At 35.2% G+C, this 22,318-nt stretch overlaps 3 protein-coding genes across 3 annotated transcripts; 1 reads left to right on the top strand and 2 right to left on the bottom strand.

Moving 5' to 3' along the window:
- Positions 1-5,248: 5,248 nt before the first annotated feature.
- LOC145600154 (S-adenosylmethionine carrier 1, chloroplastic/mitochondrial-like) lies at positions 5,249-13,971 on the bottom strand. The gene is made up of 13 exons (XM_081656053.1): positions 13,840-13,971; positions 13,488-13,561; positions 12,587-12,694; positions 12,084-12,170; positions 11,855-11,927; positions 11,318-11,408; positions 9,153-9,206; positions 8,979-9,074; positions 8,642-8,731; positions 7,449-7,500; positions 6,533-6,594; positions 6,332-6,412; positions 5,249-5,559 (listed from the first exon to the last, which is right to left on the bottom strand). The coding sequence occupies exons 2-13, from the start codon at positions 13,540-13,542 to the stop codon at positions 5,428-5,430; spliced, it is 981 nt and encodes a 326-aa protein (XP_081512179.1). The 5' UTR covers positions 13,543-13,561; positions 13,840-13,971; the 3' UTR covers positions 5,249-5,427.
- A 1,329-nt stretch (positions 13,972-15,300) lies between these two features.
- On the top strand, positions 15,301-17,155 carry LOC145600153 (glucan endo-1,3-beta-glucosidase 8-like). Its single transcript, XM_081656052.1, has 3 exons — positions 15,301-15,644; positions 15,752-16,328; positions 16,631-17,155. The coding sequence occupies exons 1-3, from the start codon at positions 15,301-15,303 to the stop codon at positions 17,153-17,155; spliced, it is 1,446 nt and encodes a 481-aa protein (XP_081512178.1).
- Positions 17,156-17,346: 191 nt separating this feature from the next.
- LOC145602095 (protein SLOW GREEN 1, chloroplastic-like) lies at positions 17,347-22,291 on the bottom strand. Its single transcript, XM_081658241.1, has 5 exons — positions 21,513-22,291; positions 20,605-20,751; positions 19,477-19,557; positions 18,371-18,574; positions 17,347-17,742 (listed from the first exon to the last, which is right to left on the bottom strand). The coding sequence occupies exons 1-4, from the start codon at positions 22,152-22,154 to the stop codon at positions 18,389-18,391; spliced, it is 1,056 nt and encodes a 351-aa protein (XP_081514367.1). The 5' UTR covers positions 22,155-22,291; the 3' UTR covers positions 17,347-17,742; positions 18,371-18,388.
- Between the last annotated feature and the right edge of the window lie 27 nt (positions 22,292-22,318).

The following is a 22,318-nucleotide window of genomic DNA, read 5'->3' as shown; positions in this document are numbered from 1 at the left end:
AAACAAAACACTATATAGATTAAGGCAAAACACTAGAACATTAACTATCAAAAGTTCAAAACTGATTCAACTCGAAAATAACCCATTAGTATAATATTAGATTATTTTAACTCTGCAACTTTCATTCAATTCGCACGGTCAGGTTCGTATTCATCGGGATAAAATACCGTAACTCGGAGCAACATCAATCAAGATTATGATTATTTGATGGCATTACTATGTCATCAACCAAGCCAGTGACTTCTCTAAAATCATCATAATCTAAGCACAAAATTCGAGACAGATCTGCAACATATATAAAATCGGTTGTATCATCGGCCATTTGTAACGGATTGGAACCATTGTACGCGATTAACGGCACACATTCAAGTCAGTGACTTGAAGATGGTGATGATGTAAATGAATAACTCAGTCAATGACGAATCTAACAGTTTTTATAAGTAAGTTCAAATAACATGAATAAATTAAATAAAAATTATTCATAAATTAACAAATTACATGAAATTATATATAATAATTGATACTAAATAGATTTTAGATAACTATTAATTTTTATATTATCTTTCATATATAAAATCAATCATTCACTCCTATTCAGCTAGATCATCACTCCACTTTTACAAAATTGAGATAATTTGAGCCTAAAATTCACAAAAGTTCGAAGTTAAATTAATCACAAGATCTCAACCTCCCTCATTCACAATAACGTATAAAAATCAAATTCTCTTTGATAATTATCCGACAAAATGTTATATCCTTGAAAATCAACTTTTTAACAATCTATATTTATAGATATATATTAAAAGCGTTCCTAAAAACGTTTATGTGCCACGTGGCACCCTCGCCATGTCATTATTTAACTATGAACATATTCTAATAAAAATATCTCTTATGAGATTTGAACTCACAACCACAAAAATATGCATTAGATGTCTTACCATCTCATTCATATATTAATCATGTTTATTTTTATACTCGACTCATAAGTATATAACTATATGGAGTAGATGGAGATCTGAACATTTAATAAATGCAATTCTTAAAAATAAAAATCAATTTTATTATTTACTAATTATGATCATCGAGATAATACATACAAGCAAGAAAATTTAACAATTGTTATAAATTTTAGTTATTTAATTATTTTGATAATAATTATGTCTTTACTTTCATTATAATTGGTCAATAGTTGTTCTATAATTAGTTTAAGGTTTAATGAGAAACTATTACAAATTATAAACAAATAATGAATAAATAAATTATAAAAAAAATGAACCTATCTATTCCATCACAAGTATTAAAAAAAATCTCGGAGCATCGCCTGGACAACACAATAGTTTAATTATTAAAAGAAACCACCAACCACTCTTTCCCTACCACGGCCAGCCAACCATCGGCCACCACACGCCTAGCCGCGCTCACACGCGGATACCCCCGGCTCCGGCGCCCAGAAACCACCAACCCCCTCCCAAGAGTATTTTACAAAACAGAGTATGAGTTTGTCATTCTATTAGAAATAAACAGTCGAATACTTTAGCATTTTCTTATAATTTGGCGTCAAAAACATCTAAATTACTAAATATTAAAGGGAAAAGATCACACATTTATCAATTAGATTTTTCATCAAATACCCATGAGTTATTTTTTATTCACCATATACTCATGAAAAATTTCAAATTCACCATATGCCCATGAGTTTAACAAAAATGGCTCACTAAATACTCAAATGACTAACAGACGTTGCCATGTGGCAGCATCTTCGGATCTAGAAATGATATTGACTTGATTCTAATTGGGTTGGAAAGTAAATTTCTAGAGCTTTCCTACGATATATTATTTGTCTTAGGGCCTGGTCACATTACTTAATTTAAGTTTAGTTCAGCTCAGCTTCAATCAGTTCGGTTCAGTTCAGTTCAGTTCAGTTCAACTCCTAATTTCCCTCTCTTATAAAATATTCATTTCAGCTCAGTTCAGTTCAGCTCAGCTCCAATCAGTTCAGTTCAGCTCAGATCAGTAAATGTGAATAGACCCTTAATCCGAGTTTGTGATAAAAAGTTATGATAAAAACAAAAAAAAGTATAAAAACTAAAAAATCCTTGGGGGAATGCCTAGATTTTTCGAATCTCCAAGGTACTTTTGAAAATTTTAGGCGTTTCACCCCTAGAGTTTTGAAAAAAAATCAGGCGTTCCCCCACCCAAATCACCAAATGACTTTAACTCCGACGATTTGTCCGATAACTTAGTCTTCAGTCGGTGGTAGTTTGTTGGAAGGAAAGATTGTTAGATTGAGTTAGATGTCAAGGAAGAAAAACATAAAATACGTGGGTATGTTTGTCCATTCATATTCAAATACGGCGTTACCTGAAAGAATAAGAGCGTCTTTTTTAAAAATAAACACAAGTACTAAATGTAGTATAAAATAACTAGAAACATTGCTCTCCTCATTCTCTCAATTTCCCATTGTAGCGCACTCAACGTTCTCCATTAGAGCTTTCTATCTTCCATTGAAGCAGCTTCGTAATTAGGATGTTGTTTTTAATTTTTTATTGTAATCATCGAATTTCAATTTCACAACCGAGGGTTTATCGTTATTTTAATTCTCAGTTTACTCAATTTAGGGTTCTTCGTTTAATTTGATATTTGTCTCTTATTTGCCTCTAATGTAAGGATGTAACTATGAATTGGGAACTTTTCTCCCCAAATTGATGAGCCTTATTTGGTGATTAAATAGAATCGAACTATGAAATTGTACCTTTTCTCCTAAAATTTATGAAATGTTGCAAAGATTTCTCCTAAAATTTATGAAATTGTACTTCATTATTTCCATTTTGCCCCACTATGACCCCCAACTTTGAAAAAAAATAAAATAAAAGGTATTGTTTGCTTTTGTTTTGAGATCGAGTTCTGTTTACATCATCCATTTTGGCTCCATATCACCCCATGTAGCACTAGAAACCCCATGGGACTCCTGTAACTCTATTGACAAACATTGGCAAAAAATATTGGAGTCATTTGCCACTCCTGATGTTTGGATACCAGAGCAGGTATCTTCTAGTCAAATCACAGATCAGTGTGTTTCAGACAAGCATGTTTTGTATGTAACCTTTTAGGCTTCAGCCATTGCGAGTTTGTGACAAGAGTTAATGACAATGTATAATAGATTTGGCTATGCTAACTACCTAACATGATCCTTGATTTCTAGGTCCAAGCCCTATGTAGAGACTTTCGCGTGGCTTGTATACGCAGAGAAGGGCAAGATGTTGAAAAATTCATTCTAAGCAATGACATACTAAATGAGAACAAGGTATGTACTATGTAGAACTTCTATGGACTTGTAGGTTGAACTATCAGATTTTGCTGAAAGTCTTACATAGGAATCATAGTTCCTTATCTCTATCGCCGTTAGCTTTAGTCTAGTTGTCTTGTTAGATAAGCCTTTTGCATTCATGAGATGTGATTTTTGTATTCCTTTTTCTAAATCTTTTTTCTGCAGAATAATATTAAGATTGTGGATGAACTCATCTCAAACAAAATTAGTTCAACTCGAATAAGGTGAGATAGTCACTGTCTCTCTGATTCATGGAAGAAATTCATAGCTGAGGCTTCAATATCTATATTTGTCGTGCTTTCAGGGACTGCATCGCAAGAGGGTTGTCAGTGAAGTACCTAACAGCTGATGAAGTAATAGATTATACACGAAAACATAACCTTTATCTACATCAATCAGATATTTGACTTCAGCTCTGCAATTGTAAATAGCTAAATGGAGGACTGGTTCTCCAACGAACCTGAAAGGAGCAATGGAGGGGGCATGTGCAAAAGGAATTGTGATCTTTCCCTCCCTCTCATGGTTCTAAACCTATTTCGCGACTTTGATTATAAACCACAAAGCAATAATATTCTACCATCTATCATATTTTTCTGTTCTATATAGATGTTCCTACCAAAACTCATATTTGAGATTATTTTTGCCTTAGTTCTTTGAATGTAAGCTTGCTCTCATCAAACATGTGGTAGTGTCGAGGTTCCCCAAGACCCCAACCCTTTAATAATAATCAAACACAGGCACCACTCAACGCATTGAATATTTAACAAAAATAAATAAATACTCTTAGTAAAGATAAATAATATTACAATAAATAAAAATAAATATTCCCCAAAACAAGTACAAAATAACAAGGAATTACAATAAGATATAATATCAAGTATGAACCTTTGTCTCCTAAGACCTGAAGACTAAGATATAATTTCAAGTAAATGCTTCATACAGAAGTTTTCAATGCTTTTTATTACTGGGATGGAGATGGTGCCATGGTGGGGATTGTGGGTATGGTGGTTGGCATAGTCGGTAAAGGAGGTAACGCCATTTTAGGTGCAGAAGGCATAAATGGCAATGGTGGCAAGGTAGCAGGCAATGGGGACACATTTGTTGGCTGTGGTAGAGTTGGTGCAGCGGGCATTGTTGGGAGAGGATTGGCAGCTGGAAGTGGTGGTAATGTAGTAGACTGTGGTAGAGTTGGTGTAGTTGGCATTGCTGGGAGAGGACTAGCAGCTGAGAGTGGTGGCAATGCTGTCGATTGTGGAAGAGTTTGCGCTGCAGGCATTGCTGGGAGAGGACTGGCAGCTGAAAGTGGTGGCAATTTTGCAGGTTGTGGGAGGTTAGCAGCAGTTGGGACTGCGGGCAAGGGGTTAGATGGCATCGGTGGAATGCTTGGATTTGGCAGTGGTGGCAATCCTGTTTGGGGCAAAGTTGGGATAGTAGGCATTGGAGGAATACTCGGCTTTGGCAATGGTTGGATTGGAGGCAGTGTTTGTAATAGATGCCGAGCTGCAAAGCTCATCTGAAACAGAGCAAAGAGTAGAGAAAAAAGGAAGAACTGCTTGGCCATTGTAAAAAATAGGATAGAACGAAATCGCTACGAAAATTTGTAGTGGTAATTGATGTTTATGGTGTAGTGAGATAGTAATTAGCTATGATGGGTATTTATAGGGTAGTATTGTTTGGATTGCTGATGAAAGTTGAAAGAGAAACAACTAATTTTAGTTATGGATTGTGGTTGGTCACCTTCCCTTTTATTAGAGACATTATAATATATTATATTGATATTTAGAAATGAAATGTGTTGCATTAGGCTTAGTTGATGTCTAGAATCGTATAGTTAGGTTAACAGGCTGATATGAAATGTCAAACTTTGAAAAATTATAACTGCTACAAGTATACTTCGTATATCATAATGTCAATGAGTAATTGAACTAACGTATAATAATTAGCAACTATTATTGAAAGAGAGTGGATTTTCTAGTTTAGGCCTCAACAAACAACTCTGATCATTATTCATTTCACTACTATTTTTGACAAAACAAGAAATAATGAAGCAACGATGAAAAACACAGATCACAATCCACCTCAAAGGCAAACAGAAGACATCAATCCTGCTTTTTCACTGGATTTTCAATTCGTTTGGTTCGTGATTCTGCTAGATACCGCTTTGTGCTTTCAAGTACACCAAAGAATATAGAACCGCCAATACCAATCCACAAAACTCTCGGCCCAACCCCCTGCACAAGATTGTATCATATTAGCCATAGATGTAAAAGAAGCAAAAGATTGATAAAATGATCACAATGCAATACAATAAGGATTGAATGTAATAGTTACACTCCATCCACTTCAGCTAAAGCTTTCCAATAAAATTTTGGGGTCAAATTACAATCCGACTCATTATTTTATTACGTAGTAGTAATATTATTTCCAACTAGCCTTTTTGGCCTGTCTGAACTATGGGCTATATACCGAAAAGAAAATTTATGTCAGAAGTAAATAAGTGAATTTTGCATATTAATAACTGACATTAGAGCCCATGTCATAAAACTCTTGGTGACATGCTTTAGCCTCAGCAAACTAGCAGACAGTTATTACCAATACTACTAAAAATAAGTTCCACAATTCCTTCTCAAAAATCAACTCCAAATACTGCAGGTGGTTAAGATGCTTGCCAAAGAAAACAAGTTTAAAGGAATAAGATTTTGGTCTAACAGTTCCAACTTTTTAATTTGCACTTCCTAGTTCCTAGTTCCTATACGGCCACACGTTGAGGAACATGTAGCAGAAAAGGTGACTTGACATATTTAAGAATTCAAATATGTAAGTAACTCAAATTAAATCTTCAAAAAAACTGTGACATCTTTTAGATAGTTTTATTTGTAGTCTTGTATCTAGCTACGTGGAATTTCAAACAGATGCGGTCACACTGTCACAGCATTATATAGTATAAACTAAAAAGTATAAAACAATCTTTGATCCACAAAATAGTGTTTTTAACACTCTTACCTTTAGAAGGGCAGGGGCTCCCTCTTCCCTAACAATAGTCTTGACACAATCTACTATGCCATTGTACTGATTTGCAGATCCCTGTGGAGTAAAATTATAATGCCAAGAGTTACTATGAGAGACCATGCAACTAGCTGAGAAATGTGAAAGTGGAACAAAAATTGAAGAGCCATACAAATCAGATTAAGAAAAATACGATACCTGGGTCATTAGCCTAGTCTTAATAACATCAAGAGGGGTAGTAATAGCACCAGTTAAAGCACCTGAAAATTTTGATAAAGACTGATATAAAACCCATAACAATACATGCCAATGATAGCTTTTATTATGCCAATTTCAAATCATGCTCATGCAAGAAGACTTCTAACTTTATTACAAAAGGCCAAGGTAACCACCAAAACATCTGAAATAAAATCACTGTCTTCAGTTGAATCTGTACAGAAATTACACCTCAAATTCTCTTAAAGATTCATAAGTTTACAGAATATTATATAGATGTTCCTCCGAATACCGGAACTAAGAAAAGGAAATTTATAATTGTAATCATAATACAATAATAGAGGACATGTTAAATGTTATGCTTGAATTTAATGGCAAAATTTGCAAGTCTTATTCCTATAAGCAAGTTTGCCCCTGTCGTAATTTACTTCCATAAAGAATCATACGAAATTAGAATGTTATGTTCAGGCATCCAACTAGACAATGTTGGATGAACAAGTATCATGGAAATTAGCATAGTCAAGCTTTAGCCAGCATCTGTAATAGCCAACTCAGGCCATGCAATTGATGTTCCAAGCGCTACCCTATTACAAAGGTTTCTCATCGGTTTATTTAAAAATCAACAAGTTTGGTAAAAATATCTCAGGCTTTATAAAAGTGAAAAATAATCATAATTAGCTCTTCTTCAGCTTCTAATCATTCATCTCAGGTAGCAAGCTCAAAGATGCAAAACGCATCTACAGAGACCTGCATTCTCCACATTACCACACAAACAGCAGGAACCATACTGCCTATTCTAATTACTATAAAAGTTATGCTAACGAATGTATGATAAACATAGGATTATGCAAGCGCCTATATGTTACTCAATGAGCAAGCAAATTATTTTTGTTATTACCAGCAAAAGCACCAATAACAGCATTCTCAGGATCATTCAGTTCTCTTTTGGCCTGAAATAAATGGAGGTCCAAGATAAGCATTTTATTAGTATGAATTTACACTGAAGAAAAGCATACAAAGTACTAGAATATAATGTCTCCTTTCTCCTTTTCATCAACTAAGGGGCATGGGCATATAACAAAGACTCATACGTGTATCATTGCTGAAGTAGTTAGGACAGGAAAATTATGAAGTAATGATAGGAAAAATGAGTTTTCCAGTACATATATGCACCCTACAGATGATTCCTAAAAGGTATATCCAGTGCACAAGGCTCTCGCTAGGGTAGGTCCAGATGTATGTAACCTTAACCTTATTTTCATAAAGAGGCTGTTTGTTTCCAGGGATCAAAATCATGACCTTTCGGATAGCAAGTAGACACTTGACCACTGCACCAAGGCACGATCTTCCCCATAGATGATTACTTCCAACAAGAAAAGGCTTATATGTATTACTGTAAGTTCTATAGGTTCATTACACCAATAAGACATAGTACTCTGAAACCTGAATTTTATACTCCACATATAACACATGGCTAAACTAATTGGATCTTAGCATAAACAAAATTATTTGAGGAAACTGAAAAGTAAGTACACTTTTAATAATCAACCCAATTGGATCTTCAAGAAACGACCACTTATTAAAGGCCCAGCAATTCAGTTCTGTAATTGTGGCCCATCTATCTGCTTTAAATCTCAACTAGCTTGCTTTTGGGCCTGGCGATGCATCGAGTCATCACATTAATGTCATGATTCAGATCTTTATTTATGTTTAATTTTGATATGATAACATGTAATATGACAATAGCTTAGTGGCTAACACTTTACATTTTGAATTTGAGCTTGATGGTTTAAATCTTGTGAAATCCGTGTTTTTAAACAAATGAAATAAAAACACTCAATTAAATGAGGAGAAATGCCACATGGCACATAAAGTTGTTTAGGAACGCTGTTTAGCATATAGTATAGATTAGCTACTTAGGGATTGTAAATGGCTTGTTCCTGTTTGTGTTTTGTAGAGAACCATTGTTTCTGCTTCATAATCATCTGTGGGTGCAACTTAATTTGCACACTTGCAGCCTTTACAGTAGATTACAGCAGCTTTATAGAGATGGCCCAACATAAACAATTGAGCAAGAGCAAGAAGACTCACTGCCAGTTTGTAACCAATTCGAAGCTGTTCATAGAGGCAGAACTGTAAAGCATCGAAGGGCAAATCTCGAAGCAGAAATGATCGGTATCCCTGCAATGTGCACCCAAAAAAAGAAGTATTTCAAAGATGCTCGCCAGATTCCAAAGTATAATAATGAATTTGTAACAAACATTACAAATACAAGAAAGATAAACACTGGTAAGAACTGCTGAATTAGATAACGAAAACATTAAGTACCACATATAACCTTCAATGCATTTGTAAAGAGGGTAAAATCATTAAGTGCTGCACATAGACTTCGATGGATTTACAAAGAGGGAAAGTAAACATTAAGTACCGCATATAGACCTTTAAATCCTTCCTTAGCAACAATTAGACGCACAGCATCAGGAGCTGAAGCAAATTGACCTGTTTGCATCCTCTGCTTAACAACCTGCAACAGAGTAACATTTAATATAGCACAGAACAAAATTCAGAAGATTATACTGAAACAAAAAATGAGGATAATTACTTCAGTGGGAACACGAATTAGAGAAGCAGCAACTCCACCAACAGCACCTGCAGTCTGCACAGAATTGACAAAACATAAAACATAGATAAAGAGATGAGGGAGAAAACACAAGCTAAACATAGAACACTAATTAGGCAAGGAAATCTGCAATGAAGTGTTAGATGACCAGCTGAATATATAACACAAACATGCTCATTCTCTCTTGGCGAAAAATAAATAAAAATTAAAAAAAATAATAATAACAAAAAAAAAACAAAAACATAGCATTGGTGAAGAAAAAATATCTGAACTTAACCATTACAAGAAACATTTAAGACTATGGAGTCAAGGACATACCCTGCCCAAAGAACACAATGGTAAACCTCATGAAACTTTTGGATGAAAAGAAACCAAGAAGCTTTATTTTAAAAGAGCAGTACTGCAGTCAAATTAATATTCAATAATGCCACAAGACACAGCTAATAATGTAGCTTATTCTCAAAACATAATAAGCTAAAGATGCCCCACCTTCTCCTGCACACATTCCACGTGTACTGACCAGAAACAACTAGATCTTAAATTGAGCTGTAGGCCCTTAACCCTTAACACTTGCTAGAGATAAACTTTTCCACTTGTCATCTCTCTCACAACCTATATAGATAGAGTTCTATGGAATAGATAGATACCCCGTTCTCTTTATCTTAATTTCACTTAGGCTATGTTTGATTTGACATAAAACATTTTCCAGGAAAAAGATTTCCATTGTTTGGTTTGTAAAGGGTCGAAAATAATTTTCTCAAAGGTGGAAAATAGTTTTCCCATGAGTGTAAAACATTTACCTTTTGAAAGAAAAGAATGCCACATTTTTCTCCCAACTCTTAACATCCCTTTCCTCTCCTTCCATCCATCTTCCCCCTTCCACTCCCATTTTCCTCTTCCTCTATATTTTTTTTGTAAGGAAACAAACTAGGAAAATTAGTTCAACAATTGTGTTTTCCCATGGAAATTGCTTTCCATGGAAAAACAAACGGAAACCTTATTTCAGGGCTAACAAGTTAAGATAAGTTCAAATAAGGGTTAAACAAAGTTGCCTAAGTTCAATTATAACAAGTTTTGCTAAATTCAGATTGGAGAAATTCATGTGAATGGAGGTAAACGCATTCTAACTCCAATTCTTGACCAAACAATTCCATTTGAACCAAGGGCTAAAATCAAAAGTTAGATAACAAATGAAATGACATATGTTTTTTTTTTTTTTTTTTTTTTTTTTGAATAGGAAATGACATATGTTTAAGAGTTATAAAAATCAACTGGCTCTGATGGAGCCTTAAACAGTAAAATGTAGAAGTCGATGCTTTGACTGTGAATTGGTTATCATTGCTGTTACTACTGTACTAAATATGAAACTTTTTCAAAAATTTAGAAAGAATATTTATGTCAAGCTAATCTGAACCATAAGCAACACAGGTTCCATTTTGCACAGTTAGATATCTCTGGTACATCCTATGTTACTCGGACATGGATATGATTGTCGGCCCTGTCGGGTGTGGGTACAAATCCAGACATGTCAAGGCTGACAAAGGTACACTGTTCCAAAATTGGACATAGCATAAATGTAACATTAGCCTGTTTTTAAAAGAATTATTTTTGCATCAATTCTAATGTATACAAAGACATACACACAGAACACACTAACCTGAAAACTTATCTGAAAACCATCTGTGAGCACATATCCCACACACTTTTCTTTTCCCACCTCTTTTCACGCTTTCTTTTACAGCTATGTTATTAAAGATAATTGAAGTGTTTTAGGCGAGCATTGAAGTGTTTTAGGCGAGCATTGAAGTGTTTGGGCGAGCATTGAAGTGCCAGATAAGGACTTCAGACCCTTTTTGGAGTGTCAAGTGTCCTTGGTACGAAAGACAATATGAAGAGTCGAACTGTCAAAGTGCAGTAACTTAGGGTACACCCGTACAGGCAATTGGCACAACCATTACCCACACATTTTCAACCTGGACTATAGATCAGTATAATTTGGATGTAAGTTAAGTAGCATTATATAGTGGATCACACTTTAATTCTACTTCAATAGTACCAAAAACAAAATAATTACAAGCAAACTACAAATAATGACATCTTGAGTTCTTGACAAGTCAAAAGAGTAAAACAAAAGGTATGATACCTACCAAATGGGCAACTGCGCTTAGATTTTCAGGTAACAACCTCAACAACTTTTGCTTTGTTGGTTCATAAACACCCAGAAATGCGGCAGAAGCTCTGCAGTGACAAAGGACTATAAATCAATTATAATTATAAAAGATTTAGGAGCATAATACATATTGGATACAAACCATGACCACAATGCGCTGAATCATGACAGGTATTACCCCAGAACCATTATTTTCTATCTTCATAAAAGAGATCAAGAAATCAAGAAGGTGGAACCATAATCATAGACATAAGTAGGATTACATCACCAAGAGAGTCCATAGAGGCATAGATAAAACATGAAACTGCTTTCCGAGGTTGAGTGAACATGCAATATGGGTTAGAAAACCAATAGTTATCACTTCGGAAGCAATAGTGTGATGTTTCATTGCAAGGAATAACTTTAATTGTATGTGTTTGTAAAAAGGATAGAATTTCATCTCAACTGCTATAGATATAGTCATTCATTGTTACTGTTGATTTAATCAGGCATTAAAAAAAAAAAAAAATCTTACGGAAGGACTCCCGCAAGATTTCCAGCTAATCCAGAATAAAGGCCCTTCAAGACAATTTGCCCTCCGCCACGTGCTACCTATCATAAAGTTGAAATCTTTGCTTTAGATTAAATTTTACTGGTATTGGCCTAAAAAAATTATTGAAAAAAGAAATTAAATAGCATATGCTTATTGCGATGAACATGCTACAACCTAAGATTAACAGAAAAGAAAATAAATTATATTCGACCTGCCTGCAATCGAGTCTTTATTGTATCAATTGGGTATAAAGCAGTCTCCACAACAACACCAGCAGTACCTCCTGCAATAATGCCATCTACCAGAACAGGCAAATTAGAGCAGAGGTAATTTAACTTTAGACAGTTCAACTTACTCAAAAGCAACTTGTCAACAAGCAAAGGCATAAGATATGAACACCTAAACTAGTATCTGCAACACTCAACATTTGGGGGTGGGGGGGGGAAGCATGTCCAAGTAGATGCATAGTTGATATAAGAACTATCTTGATAAATTTTGAGAGATAACACGAAAAAATCAGTTCGAAAAGTTCTGTCATAGCTACTTTGAGTTCTTTTCTCCCATGAGATTTGGTACAGGAAGATGTGACCAACAACCTCCAGTGCATTCGGTGATACAAACATGTGATTCAGGCTCCTTAAACAGTTTCTGACAAGAACACAAGTTTTCACTTTTGTCAATCAAAGAAGAATATGTCAGAATCTTAGAAAATACCTATCAATGTCTGAATGAAATCAAAGGGCTTTTCTTCTCCGATGCTAACAGAAGCAAAAGGCATCCTACTGCCTGTTGATAAATTTTGCACTTTTGGCACAGCCATATCTGCAAAATGCTTACTTCACTTTAGAAGCGTTCATAAATGTAGTAGATCAATCAGATCAACAAGTTATAGAGATGTCAAAAACAAGAAGGCCAAAGATCTTTAGCTTTCAGTCGCAACATTACGCGGTTAGCCCTCATTTTAATGACTGCAAAAATTAAGCTTTGAGCTCAATTTCATCAATGCATTTGCTACACCTGCATCAACTATCTGCTCTCCATGGTAGTACAGTTATACAACACATTTGACATACAATCAGACATCAACACTTTGATATTACAGTCCTTCCCATATACTAGGAAACTTCAAAGAGTCTAATGTGCCGGCACACAAGGTCCTATGGTCATTGTAATTGGAGGTGGTGCACGATCAATACGAGCTAACAAATTTTCATTAAACCCGGTAAAGGCGGTCCACATTACGCACAAGCTAAAGGATTGTGTAACAAAACCTACACTCCTGAAGCTTATTGATACAAACACGAAAACAAATTCCTTCATCCATTATGAAATTATGTAACAAAACTATCCTCCCTTTTATTTTACTTAAACCTGGCAACAAAATCCCACTACCTCTATTTCTTCTCACAAAGATCCAATAAAAATTTTGTCAAAATAATCTCGGTTCAATATATATATATACATTGAAAATGGGTTGTTTGATTGGTGGGTCATATTCAATTTAATTAAAATCAAACCTTTAGGAATTATTTTTGTTACTAACTAAATTAGCTTAAGAAAATTACAACATTTTATCATATTGCAAAATTAAACCCCTGAAAATATAATATAGTACCTGATTGTTCCATTGAAGAGTTCTTGTTACCAATGGCTAAGGTCAAAGGCCCCATCCCCAGTTGCAAAATCCTCCTTTATTACCCAAATAATACAGTTAAATATTCAGCAATTAAACAGCGAAAAAAGAGTGATAAAATCTCTAAGAAATTAAATTTTGAGAAGAATTATTACAAAGAAATGCAATTAAAATGTGATAAATTACAATTACATGCATTTAAAGGGGAAAGAAATTGCATAATTCCAATATTGTAAATGTTGAAAATTATACTTAGTATATGAAGCAAAGCAACACAATTATTAAGTCAAAGAAATAAACTTTCAGTCAAAGGAGAGAGAAAATTAGGGAGTACCAGTGGAAGAAGTAGGAGTGTTGGGATTGAAACAGAGAGTTGCTGCGTTTTTGCAGGATTTTCCGGCAAAATGAAGAAGATAAAGAGAGGAGTGAGAATTTGAATGTGGGCTTTTTAGCTTTGAGTTTCTTAGTTTGATGCGAAAATTTGGGCCATCAAGAAAGTATTAAGGGCCAACTCCAACTCAAGTTTTGTTTCATTAGATTTTGTGACGCAGCTGGCAAAACTGACCCGACTTGAATTATCGTGAATAAAATGACATGCATTGAAATGAATACCTACATTGTCTATCTGTGTAGTTCTCACAAACTAAATGATCAATTTGGCACCTCTAGTTCTCACAAAGTCTATATGTGTGGTCGATTACTTTGAAAGCTAATTAATTTACAAGATTGGGAAGCTGTTTGTATGTATTACCTTTTTTTTTTTTTTTTTTTTGAAAGATGTATATATTACTATAGAGAAGTAAATCAAGTGGTTAATTGGCTAGCCAATCATAGAGTTGATCAAATTACTAAACTTACCATTATATCGATAGATCTTGAAATTATTTAGATAGGCATAAAGTCTTATATGTGGCTGGCCATACCGTGTGGCCAGCCACTATAGGGGTTACTTCGCTAGTGAAATGAGGGTTACTTGGTCAGTGTTAAAGGGGTTACTTCATCATTGTTATAGAGTTACTCGGTCACTGTTATAGGAGTTACTTGGTCGGTATTATAGGGGTTACTTTAAGTGGCCACACGGTGTGGCCGGCCGCACACAAGACGGATTGATAAATAGGTGATGTTAGAGAAGTGAATATGTCATGTTTAATTTTTTCGTAATTTTATTGCATTGCTAGGCTTTATCCTATTTTGTACTAGTAAAAATAGTCCAGTGAGTTGTAAATCAAGATTGTTAAGTAAAAACTAATCGCTGTGTTGGTATATCTAGAAAAAAAAAAATTGTTCTTAGATAGAGAATACGAGTAGTTATTGTGAATTTTTCATTCTTCCTACGAGGCTTTACTCTACTACGGTATTATACAACAACCAAAAAAAAAAAAAAAAAAACATGTAAATCCAAAATTCAATTTTAATGGATATAACCATATACAATTTGAGCTGTTTAAAAGAGTGCATTAGCAAAAATATGTATTTGTTACAATTCTAAAAACACCAAAATTAGAAATTGAGAGAATTTTAGTAAATTTTGTAATCATTGCTTGAAATGAAGGCAAAACAACTTAAAAATAGTACGTTAAAACAAACTATGTTTATCTTAAAAACGCGTACAAAGGACATTCAATAAAAGAAAATTACCTTTGTTTTCTCCTAACCTTCCATACCATCTTTCAACACCTAATTCAAAACTTTTGATTCCTCTATATTCTCCTTGCCAACTAGATTCTCCTCTTTTTGCAAATCCAAATTTCATTTTTGAAAGACTTCCATCCTTGTCTCAGACCATCGACGAACCATGGCTCGAGCCATGGTCCTATGCCTATGGACCTTCATTATGTTAGTGGCTATGGTTAATGGTGCAAATCAAAAAGACAATATAGGAGTAAACTGGGGAAACATTGCATCACATCCACTACCACCATCAAATGTGGTTGGCATGTTGAAAGACAATGGCCTTAACAAAGTGAAGCTTTTCGACGCTGATTCCTCTACGCTTAATGCCTTGGCTGGGACTGGGATTGAAGTCATGGTTGCCATCCCTAATGACATGCTTGGCCGAATGAACAAGTATAAACATGCTAAAGAATGGGTTAAGAAAAACGTTACCAAACATCTTTATGATGGAGGAGTTAACATAAGGTAAATGTATGATCATTAAAATGTATAATTTTACATGATATATATTATGTTCATAATATTATGCTCCTCCTATACTATATAGTTTGATTCATTAAATTATATTACAGGTATGTAGCGGTAGGAAATGAACCACTTTTGGCAAGTTACAATGATAGTTTCAAACAAACAACGTTCCCAGCTCTACAAAACATTATGAAGGCTCTTGAAGAATCTGGCCATGGAGATATTAAGGCCTCTGTTCCCCTCAATGCAGACGTGTACGAGTCATCCTCAACCATGCCCTCAACTGGTGATTTTCGAGGAGATGTCAAGGATATCATGCTAGACATCGTAGGCTTCCTCAAAGAAAAGGGTGCACCTTTCATTGTCAACATCTACCCTTTCCTTAGTCTTTACCAAAACCCGAATTTCCCACAGGATTTTGCTTTCTTTGATGGAGGTGCTAAAACTATCAATGACAATAGTCACACGTATAGTAACGTGTTTGATGCTAACTTTGATACGCTTGTCTGGGCGTTGAAGAAGAATGGTTATGGGGATTTGAAGATTGTTGTTGGGGAGATTGGATGGCCTACTGATGGACACATCAAAGCCAATACTAAGTTAGCCCAGAAATTCTACGATGGTTTGCTTAAGAAGTTGGCTTCTAACAAGGGCACCCCAATGCGGCCAGGGCCGATGGAGGTATTGCAACACTCAGCTCTTCCATATCTCCCTCTTTTCTATTGAATCAAATATGTTACATGCAATACATATCGGGTTTTGAATCAGACCTAAATTTTGGATATCTTTTACTAATATAATTGGATCGGGTAATGTTTATCAAGTTTAGCAGACAACCCTTGTGCCACATTTGAATCAAAGATAGCCTAAATTGATTGTTTTGGTTCATCTTATATCCATATTTAGTTCATAAAATGGAAAATATGCTAGTATTCTTCTATTTGTACTGTATCCTTAACCTTCTACACAAAACATTGTTTCAGGCTTACCTCTTTGGGTTGCTTGATGAGAACATGAAGAGCATAGACCCAGGTGATTTTGAGAGGCACTGGGGGATCTTCCGTTACGATGGCCAACCTAAATTTCCAATGGACCTTAATGGCAAGGGCAATGACAAGATGCCCATTGGTGCGAAGGGGGTGCAATACATGGAGTCTAAATGGTGTGTCTTCAACACAGACGCAAAGAACCAAGATAAGATAGTAGGCTCCGTAGAGTATGCATGCTCAAGGTCGGATTGCACTTCCCTCGGTTACGGGTCCTCATGCAATGACCTTGATGCTAATGGTAATATTTCATATGCCTTCAACATGTACTTCCAGATGAATGATCAAAGTGTTGAAGCTTGCCAGTTTGACGGCCTAGCTACAATCACGTCCACCAATGCCTCCCAACAAGGGTGCCTATTTCCAATAGAGGTTGTAAGTGCGGCAATAAGGATTAGCATGGTTCCAACAGAGGCTGTTCTCTTGGTTTTTACGCTTTTGTCATTGTTTTTGTTGCTGTAAAGTATCCCAAGTTAGTCCTTAGTCCTGAATCCTGAGGTAATAAACTCTTATCAGATTTTCTTGTACAATATAGTCATATACAAGGATTTTCTTGTATAATATACTCATGTACAATAAATTAGAGATAGTCTCACCTACAACTTGCCCATTTCTTAAGTACTTCACCCGAGCTGACAATAGACCATGTTAGATCCAAGCAAAAAGATCTTTTGAGAAAAAATATAAGCCATCCAAATTACAAACAAACAATTTCAACCACCAGATATCATTTTCAAGAATAATAAAACAAAATTTTCTAACATTTTGCAGCAAGAATCCATGCACAGGCTAGTGTCTACAAGATTATCAGCCAGAAAAAGGAGCTTGATGTTTAACAAACACTTCTAAATAGATCAGACAACACTTTCAGTTTACCAAGTGAAAATTATATGTACACACAATGCCATTGTCGGCAAGGGATAGTGAGGTTAGCTTGTGGTTCCTGGTGACTTTCAGGTCATTTCTCGAAAAATAAAGAGCTTCCAGCCTCCATAATTGCCTGAGACAGGATCTTCTTAGCAAAGGGGTTCATCAACTCAGCCAGGGACCTGTACAAGAAAACAATGGAAAAATAAATCAGCAAATTCATAATAAAGTAATTTAGATTGTAATGTCATGGAAATCATTTTCTTTACCTCAATAATCTATTACAGGCTAAAGGTCTCATAAATTATGAGACCTAGATAGTAAATATTTTTCATAAACTGTGTACCTAAATGAAGGCGAAATTGCCACAACCTTTTTAAGCCGTCTCAAATCATAGGCTACTTTCTAGCTAGATTACTATACTTTGAATTTTCCTATGTTACCCTTGATTGTTTATTTAAGAGACGCAAGGAGTAGCTTTCTGCTAACAAACCCATTCCATCTGCTCAAGTAATGAAGAAACAAAATCAACATGTTTAGGTGCAGGGTAGCGGTCTAGTGGATACGCAAATAAAAATGCAGCCTACAACATAGTTTTATATGGCTTCCTTTACCTGCTAAAGCTTAGGAGCTCCACAGATGACATGGCTGCCTTAATGAAAAATAGTCATTTACTTTTATCACAAGAAGCAGCTCTCTCGTTGAATTCACTTACAGTCAGTTTACAGATTTTTAATGATGAAAGCAAATTCCAACTTACAAGGGTCAATGTGACATAGCCATGAATATAACACAGCTAAAAAATCTTACCACATATTCAAAACTTAGTTATCTCTTATATGAAAACTGAGAGTTAAACTCCTTCTGTAGCTGTTCTCTCGATTCCGTTTTTGCTGCCATTACAACATCTTCAAGGAATCCTCTTTGTGGGAATTCTTCTGGAACAAGATTTCTGTAAATCTCAAACTGTTCATCAGCTTCCTTCTTTTTGTCCAGTAAGCTGTAAATGATTCCCTGAAATATGATGTATGGATGATTACTTGATTAGAATGAATGAGCAGCCAGCTAGATAACAAGATGCAAGATCCAAAGATTCGAGGCTAGCAGAGATCTCAGATTGATAATCTAACAGACTGACTAACACAAAATGGAGGACAAAAGGCCAATGCAATACATTACAGAAGACTGAAAGTGCAGTAACAACCCCCTCAAGTCAGCTAACTTTGAGAATGTTCACATTTCATGGTACCACCGTGTGAGCCAATTCATTTAACAGTAGAATACTTCATGTTTCTAATTCCTTGTTCTGCCCATCCTTTACATGTAGTCGATCACAATCCTCGTAAAGTCCAGTAGTATTTATTTTCCTCCTAGTGATTCTATACTAGATGAGCATCTTACAAGAATTACCTTTTATAGCAAGTCCACCACTCAACAGAACAGCTAGAGGGCCGTAGAGGTTCAAATAATTCGAAGTTCCAAATTAATTGTCCAAAATTAGTCCTTATAACTTAACCTTTCCTCCTAACTTGCCGCTTCCCAAAACATTTTTTAAAAATCCATCCCAAGCTTGATTTCCTTCACTCAATTTAGGTCATCAATAACAAGGAGCTTCTTCAATATTTCGAAAAATTGAGCAAGTCAGGACATTTGCATTGATGAACAGTGCAAGAAATTTGCTTTACCAACAGTTATAACTTTTACAGAATGAAACAATGAGGCATAGGTGCCTAAGGTTATTTGCATGAGTTCTTTACATAAATAGTCACAGAAAAACAAAGCAAAAATTGAATGTGGACATTTAGGTCACGGACTCTGGCAAGGAGGACAACAAGGGCGGAAGACAAGGTGAAATTTAAATAAGTGACATCTGATTTGAAGAGTGCAATATGCTTGTAGTTGTTGTGAAAACTAACCTGGCACAAGTAAGGTCGAAAGTCTCGAGGATTTTCAGCAATTAGATCTCCGTACTTCTTCAAAGCTTCATCAAAATTCCCCTGCAATAAACACATATACATATGACCATGTAAGAGGTCAAAACTAGATTATTGAAAGTATGTCATGCCCATTATTTTAGGTACATGCGCCCTGTTAAATATAAATTCAGAAATTCATTCTACTTTGGGCACATACATCCTTTCTGATAAGCATCCAGAAATCTATGCTATGCTAAGAAATTAGGTATCTCTGCAAAAACTTTATAAGGTCTGCCTCAATTCGCTCAAGTTTGATATATTACCATGCTCTGGCACACTGCTCACATATTTCAAAATTTGGTTAGTTCCCTATATGATTGTACCAGATTTTCCATGAGATATTCATATTGTTCTTATTATTTTTGTGGATGATCATACAGAATAATCACTTTTGATTGATTGGTATATAATTGGGGAAGTCTGTTTCAAATATATTTTTTTTACAACGAAACACAATCTCTCTACCCAAATCAGATTAGTAAGAGTAAAGGCTGCTGGCTACTGTGGCTGGCTCGAGCTCCTTAAGCTCTTCTTTTAGGGGGAAGTAATCAAGATGCTGATGTTGGTGGTCACGATGGTGATGATGGTGGCATTTAAAATTTACTAACAAGGATATATTTGAAAATTTATATCAATTCTTTACAAAATGTCATTTAAAAATTAATACATGTGAAAACATTTTTTTATAAAGCCACTTGATCTGGCACAATATCTACATAAAGGGCTTTAATTCAACAAACTCATATTCTTTTGCATAACTTAAAAAATTATAGCACTTGAAGATTTACATTGAAATCTGGACTCCTAAGGCATCTTGAATAACATCGAATCTGACACATTACAGGGAAACAACTATAAACCACAGCAGTAACTGATAGAGGGTGTTAATATGGCAACATAAATCTGACAGTCTTGTCAAACTAGTTTTTATTTGCCACTTGTATTATAACTAATTAAATTTTCAGAAAGATTATAGATGATAGTACGATCACTAAGTAGAAAAAGTAATGGCGTCATATGATAAAACATAGTTAAGGAGCACAATAAGCAAAAAAATTTCAATATCACCTTTACTAGATGCATTTGTGCAATCAAAATCTTGATATTTCTCTCTTCAGCAACCCTTTTTTTACGAACAGCAAGTTTAAGAGCTTCGTTCAACATGTCAAAAACTGCTGCCTCCTCATAGTTCTTGTGCATAACCATTGCCAAACCCTGACAGATAGGAGAGAAAAGATAAAGCAAATGTCCTACGTGATAATAAATCAAAAAACACCCTTAAATCATGTCTTTCTTGATTTAAAGCATTTAGTATTACAGATTAACTTTAAGCCACCTGAAGCTGTGCCCCAAACAATGCACTTAACATCCCCTAAAACTATGGCTATCTTAATTTTGGGGACTTAACAACGAAAATTAGACTTCGGGACTCCTAAACATCATCCTCATACAATGCACTCTCAAAATCCAAAATCTACACTATAAAACTACAAAAAAACACAAACAACACAGCAGTATAAAATCATCCTACAATTGCAGTCTCAACTCCATACAATACACTCTCATTATCCACTATCTACACTACTAACCTCCCATAACACACACAGCACAGCAGTGTATAGTAGTACTTTGTTCGCAAACAGCAATTTTAAGAGCTTTGTTCAACAGGTATTTTACAATCACACCTCAGCTTCATACTATGCACTCTCATAATCCACAATCTAAATTACTAACTTCCCAACAATCAATATACATCGTGCATTCATACCGACAATTGTCATTGTTCAACCTCATTAGCAAAATCAAACTTTCATCCAAACCAATAACTAACAACATTTACAACCACAACATCACATTTTCCATAATCCCATAAAAGTCCAACAAAATTTATCTACACATTTAACATTCACCTACTCTAGCAAACTGCAAACATAATCAAATTAAGATAATTAATCATAAAACCCTAACAAACTTACATGCAAAGCTCTAAGCAAAAGTGGGTTTTCCTTCAGAATTTCTTTAAACAATCTCTTAGCTGTACTCAATTGCCCCATCATTTCACAACAAAGAGCTTGCAAAAGCCTCCATTCAACTTGTTCAGGCTCAATATCAATCAACCTCTCAACATATTTTACAGCCTCTTTAGTCTTTCCTTTTCTCATCTTCAAATTCACAACCACCTTCAAGGCTTCCACATTTCTGGGTTCTTGCTCCAATAACTTCTCATACATTTCTTCATCTTCAGCAATTTCTTTCTGGGTTTCTCTCTCCTCCTCTAATTTTACACCACTTTGAACTTGAACTGCCCTAACTGGTGTACTAAAACTAAGAGAACCCATCAAAATTAAGGACCCAACAAGCAATTTCACAGCATTTTCAGTCAAAATTTTGGGGATTTTTTTGTGGGTTGAGAGAAAATGAGAGATTAAGTTGGTGGGGTTTGAAGTTTGGGTGTTGTTTTTAGGGTTACATGCAGTGGTGAGTGATTGATTTCTGGGGAATGTTACAGAATTTGGATTGCTAATTTTAGTAATTCGGACGTTGTAGGACGATAATTTGGAGCAGGGGATGTTGGTGAATGAATTGAGAGAGAACGTATTTGTTGACAAAAACGCCATTTTCGAACCAGAAGAAGGTGGAACTACAGTGAGAAATGGAAGACGATATCCATGGAGTCGAAACGATGGAAAGAGTGGGGGGCTTCAAGTCTTCAACCCTTGACGCTACGCAATTTGGTAAAGGTTTCTGGATTCAAATTGTGTCATTCCACCACGTTGGGGTT

The sequence above is a fragment of the Chenopodium album genome, chromosome 21, assembly GCF_948465745.1.
Source record: "Chenopodium album chromosome 21, dcCheAlbu1.1, whole genome shotgun sequence".
Lineage (NCBI taxonomy): Eukaryota > Viridiplantae > Streptophyta > Magnoliopsida > Caryophyllales > Amaranthaceae > Chenopodium > Chenopodium album.
This window is presented reverse-complemented; position numbering and strand designations above follow the sequence as displayed.

Bases quoted from the DNA above. Each gene is read 5' to 3' on its own strand.
- LOC145600153 (XM_081656052.1), top strand. From the start codon at position 15,301: ATGGCTCGAGCCATGGTCCTATGCCTATGGACCTTCATTATGTTAGTG. The intron at 15,645-15,751 runs GTAAATGTATGA...ATTATATTACAG, and splicing joins GATGGAGGAGTTAACATAAG to GTATGTAGCGGTAGGAAATG. The intron at 16,329-16,630 runs GTATTGCAACAC...ACATTGTTTCAG, and splicing joins TGCGGCCAGGGCCGATGGAG to GCTTACCTCTTTGGGTTGCT.
- LOC145600154 (XM_081656053.1), bottom strand. From the start codon at position 13,542: ATGGGGCCTTTGACCTTAGCCATTGGTAACAAGAACTCTTCAATGGAA. The intron at 7,501-8,641 runs GTGAGTCTTCTT...CATTTATTTCAG, and splicing joins GAATTGGTTACAAACTGGCA to GCCAAAAGAGAACTGAATGA. The intron at 6,595-7,448 runs GTAATAACAAAA...CAAAATTTTCAG, and splicing joins TGTTATTGGTGCTTTTGCTG to GTGCTTTAACTGGTGCTATT.
- LOC145602095 (XM_081658241.1), bottom strand. From the start codon at position 22,154: ATGGCGTTTTTGTCAACAAATACGTTCTCTCTCAATTCATTCACCAAC. The intron at 20,752-21,512 runs GTAAGTTTGTTA...CCTATCTGTCAG, and splicing joins TTTTGCTTAGAGCTTTGCAT to GGTTTGGCAATGGTTATGCA. The intron at 18,575-19,476 runs GTTAGTTTTCAC...ATCATATTTCAG, and splicing joins TTCGACCTTACTTGTGCCAG to GGAATCATTTACAGCTTACT.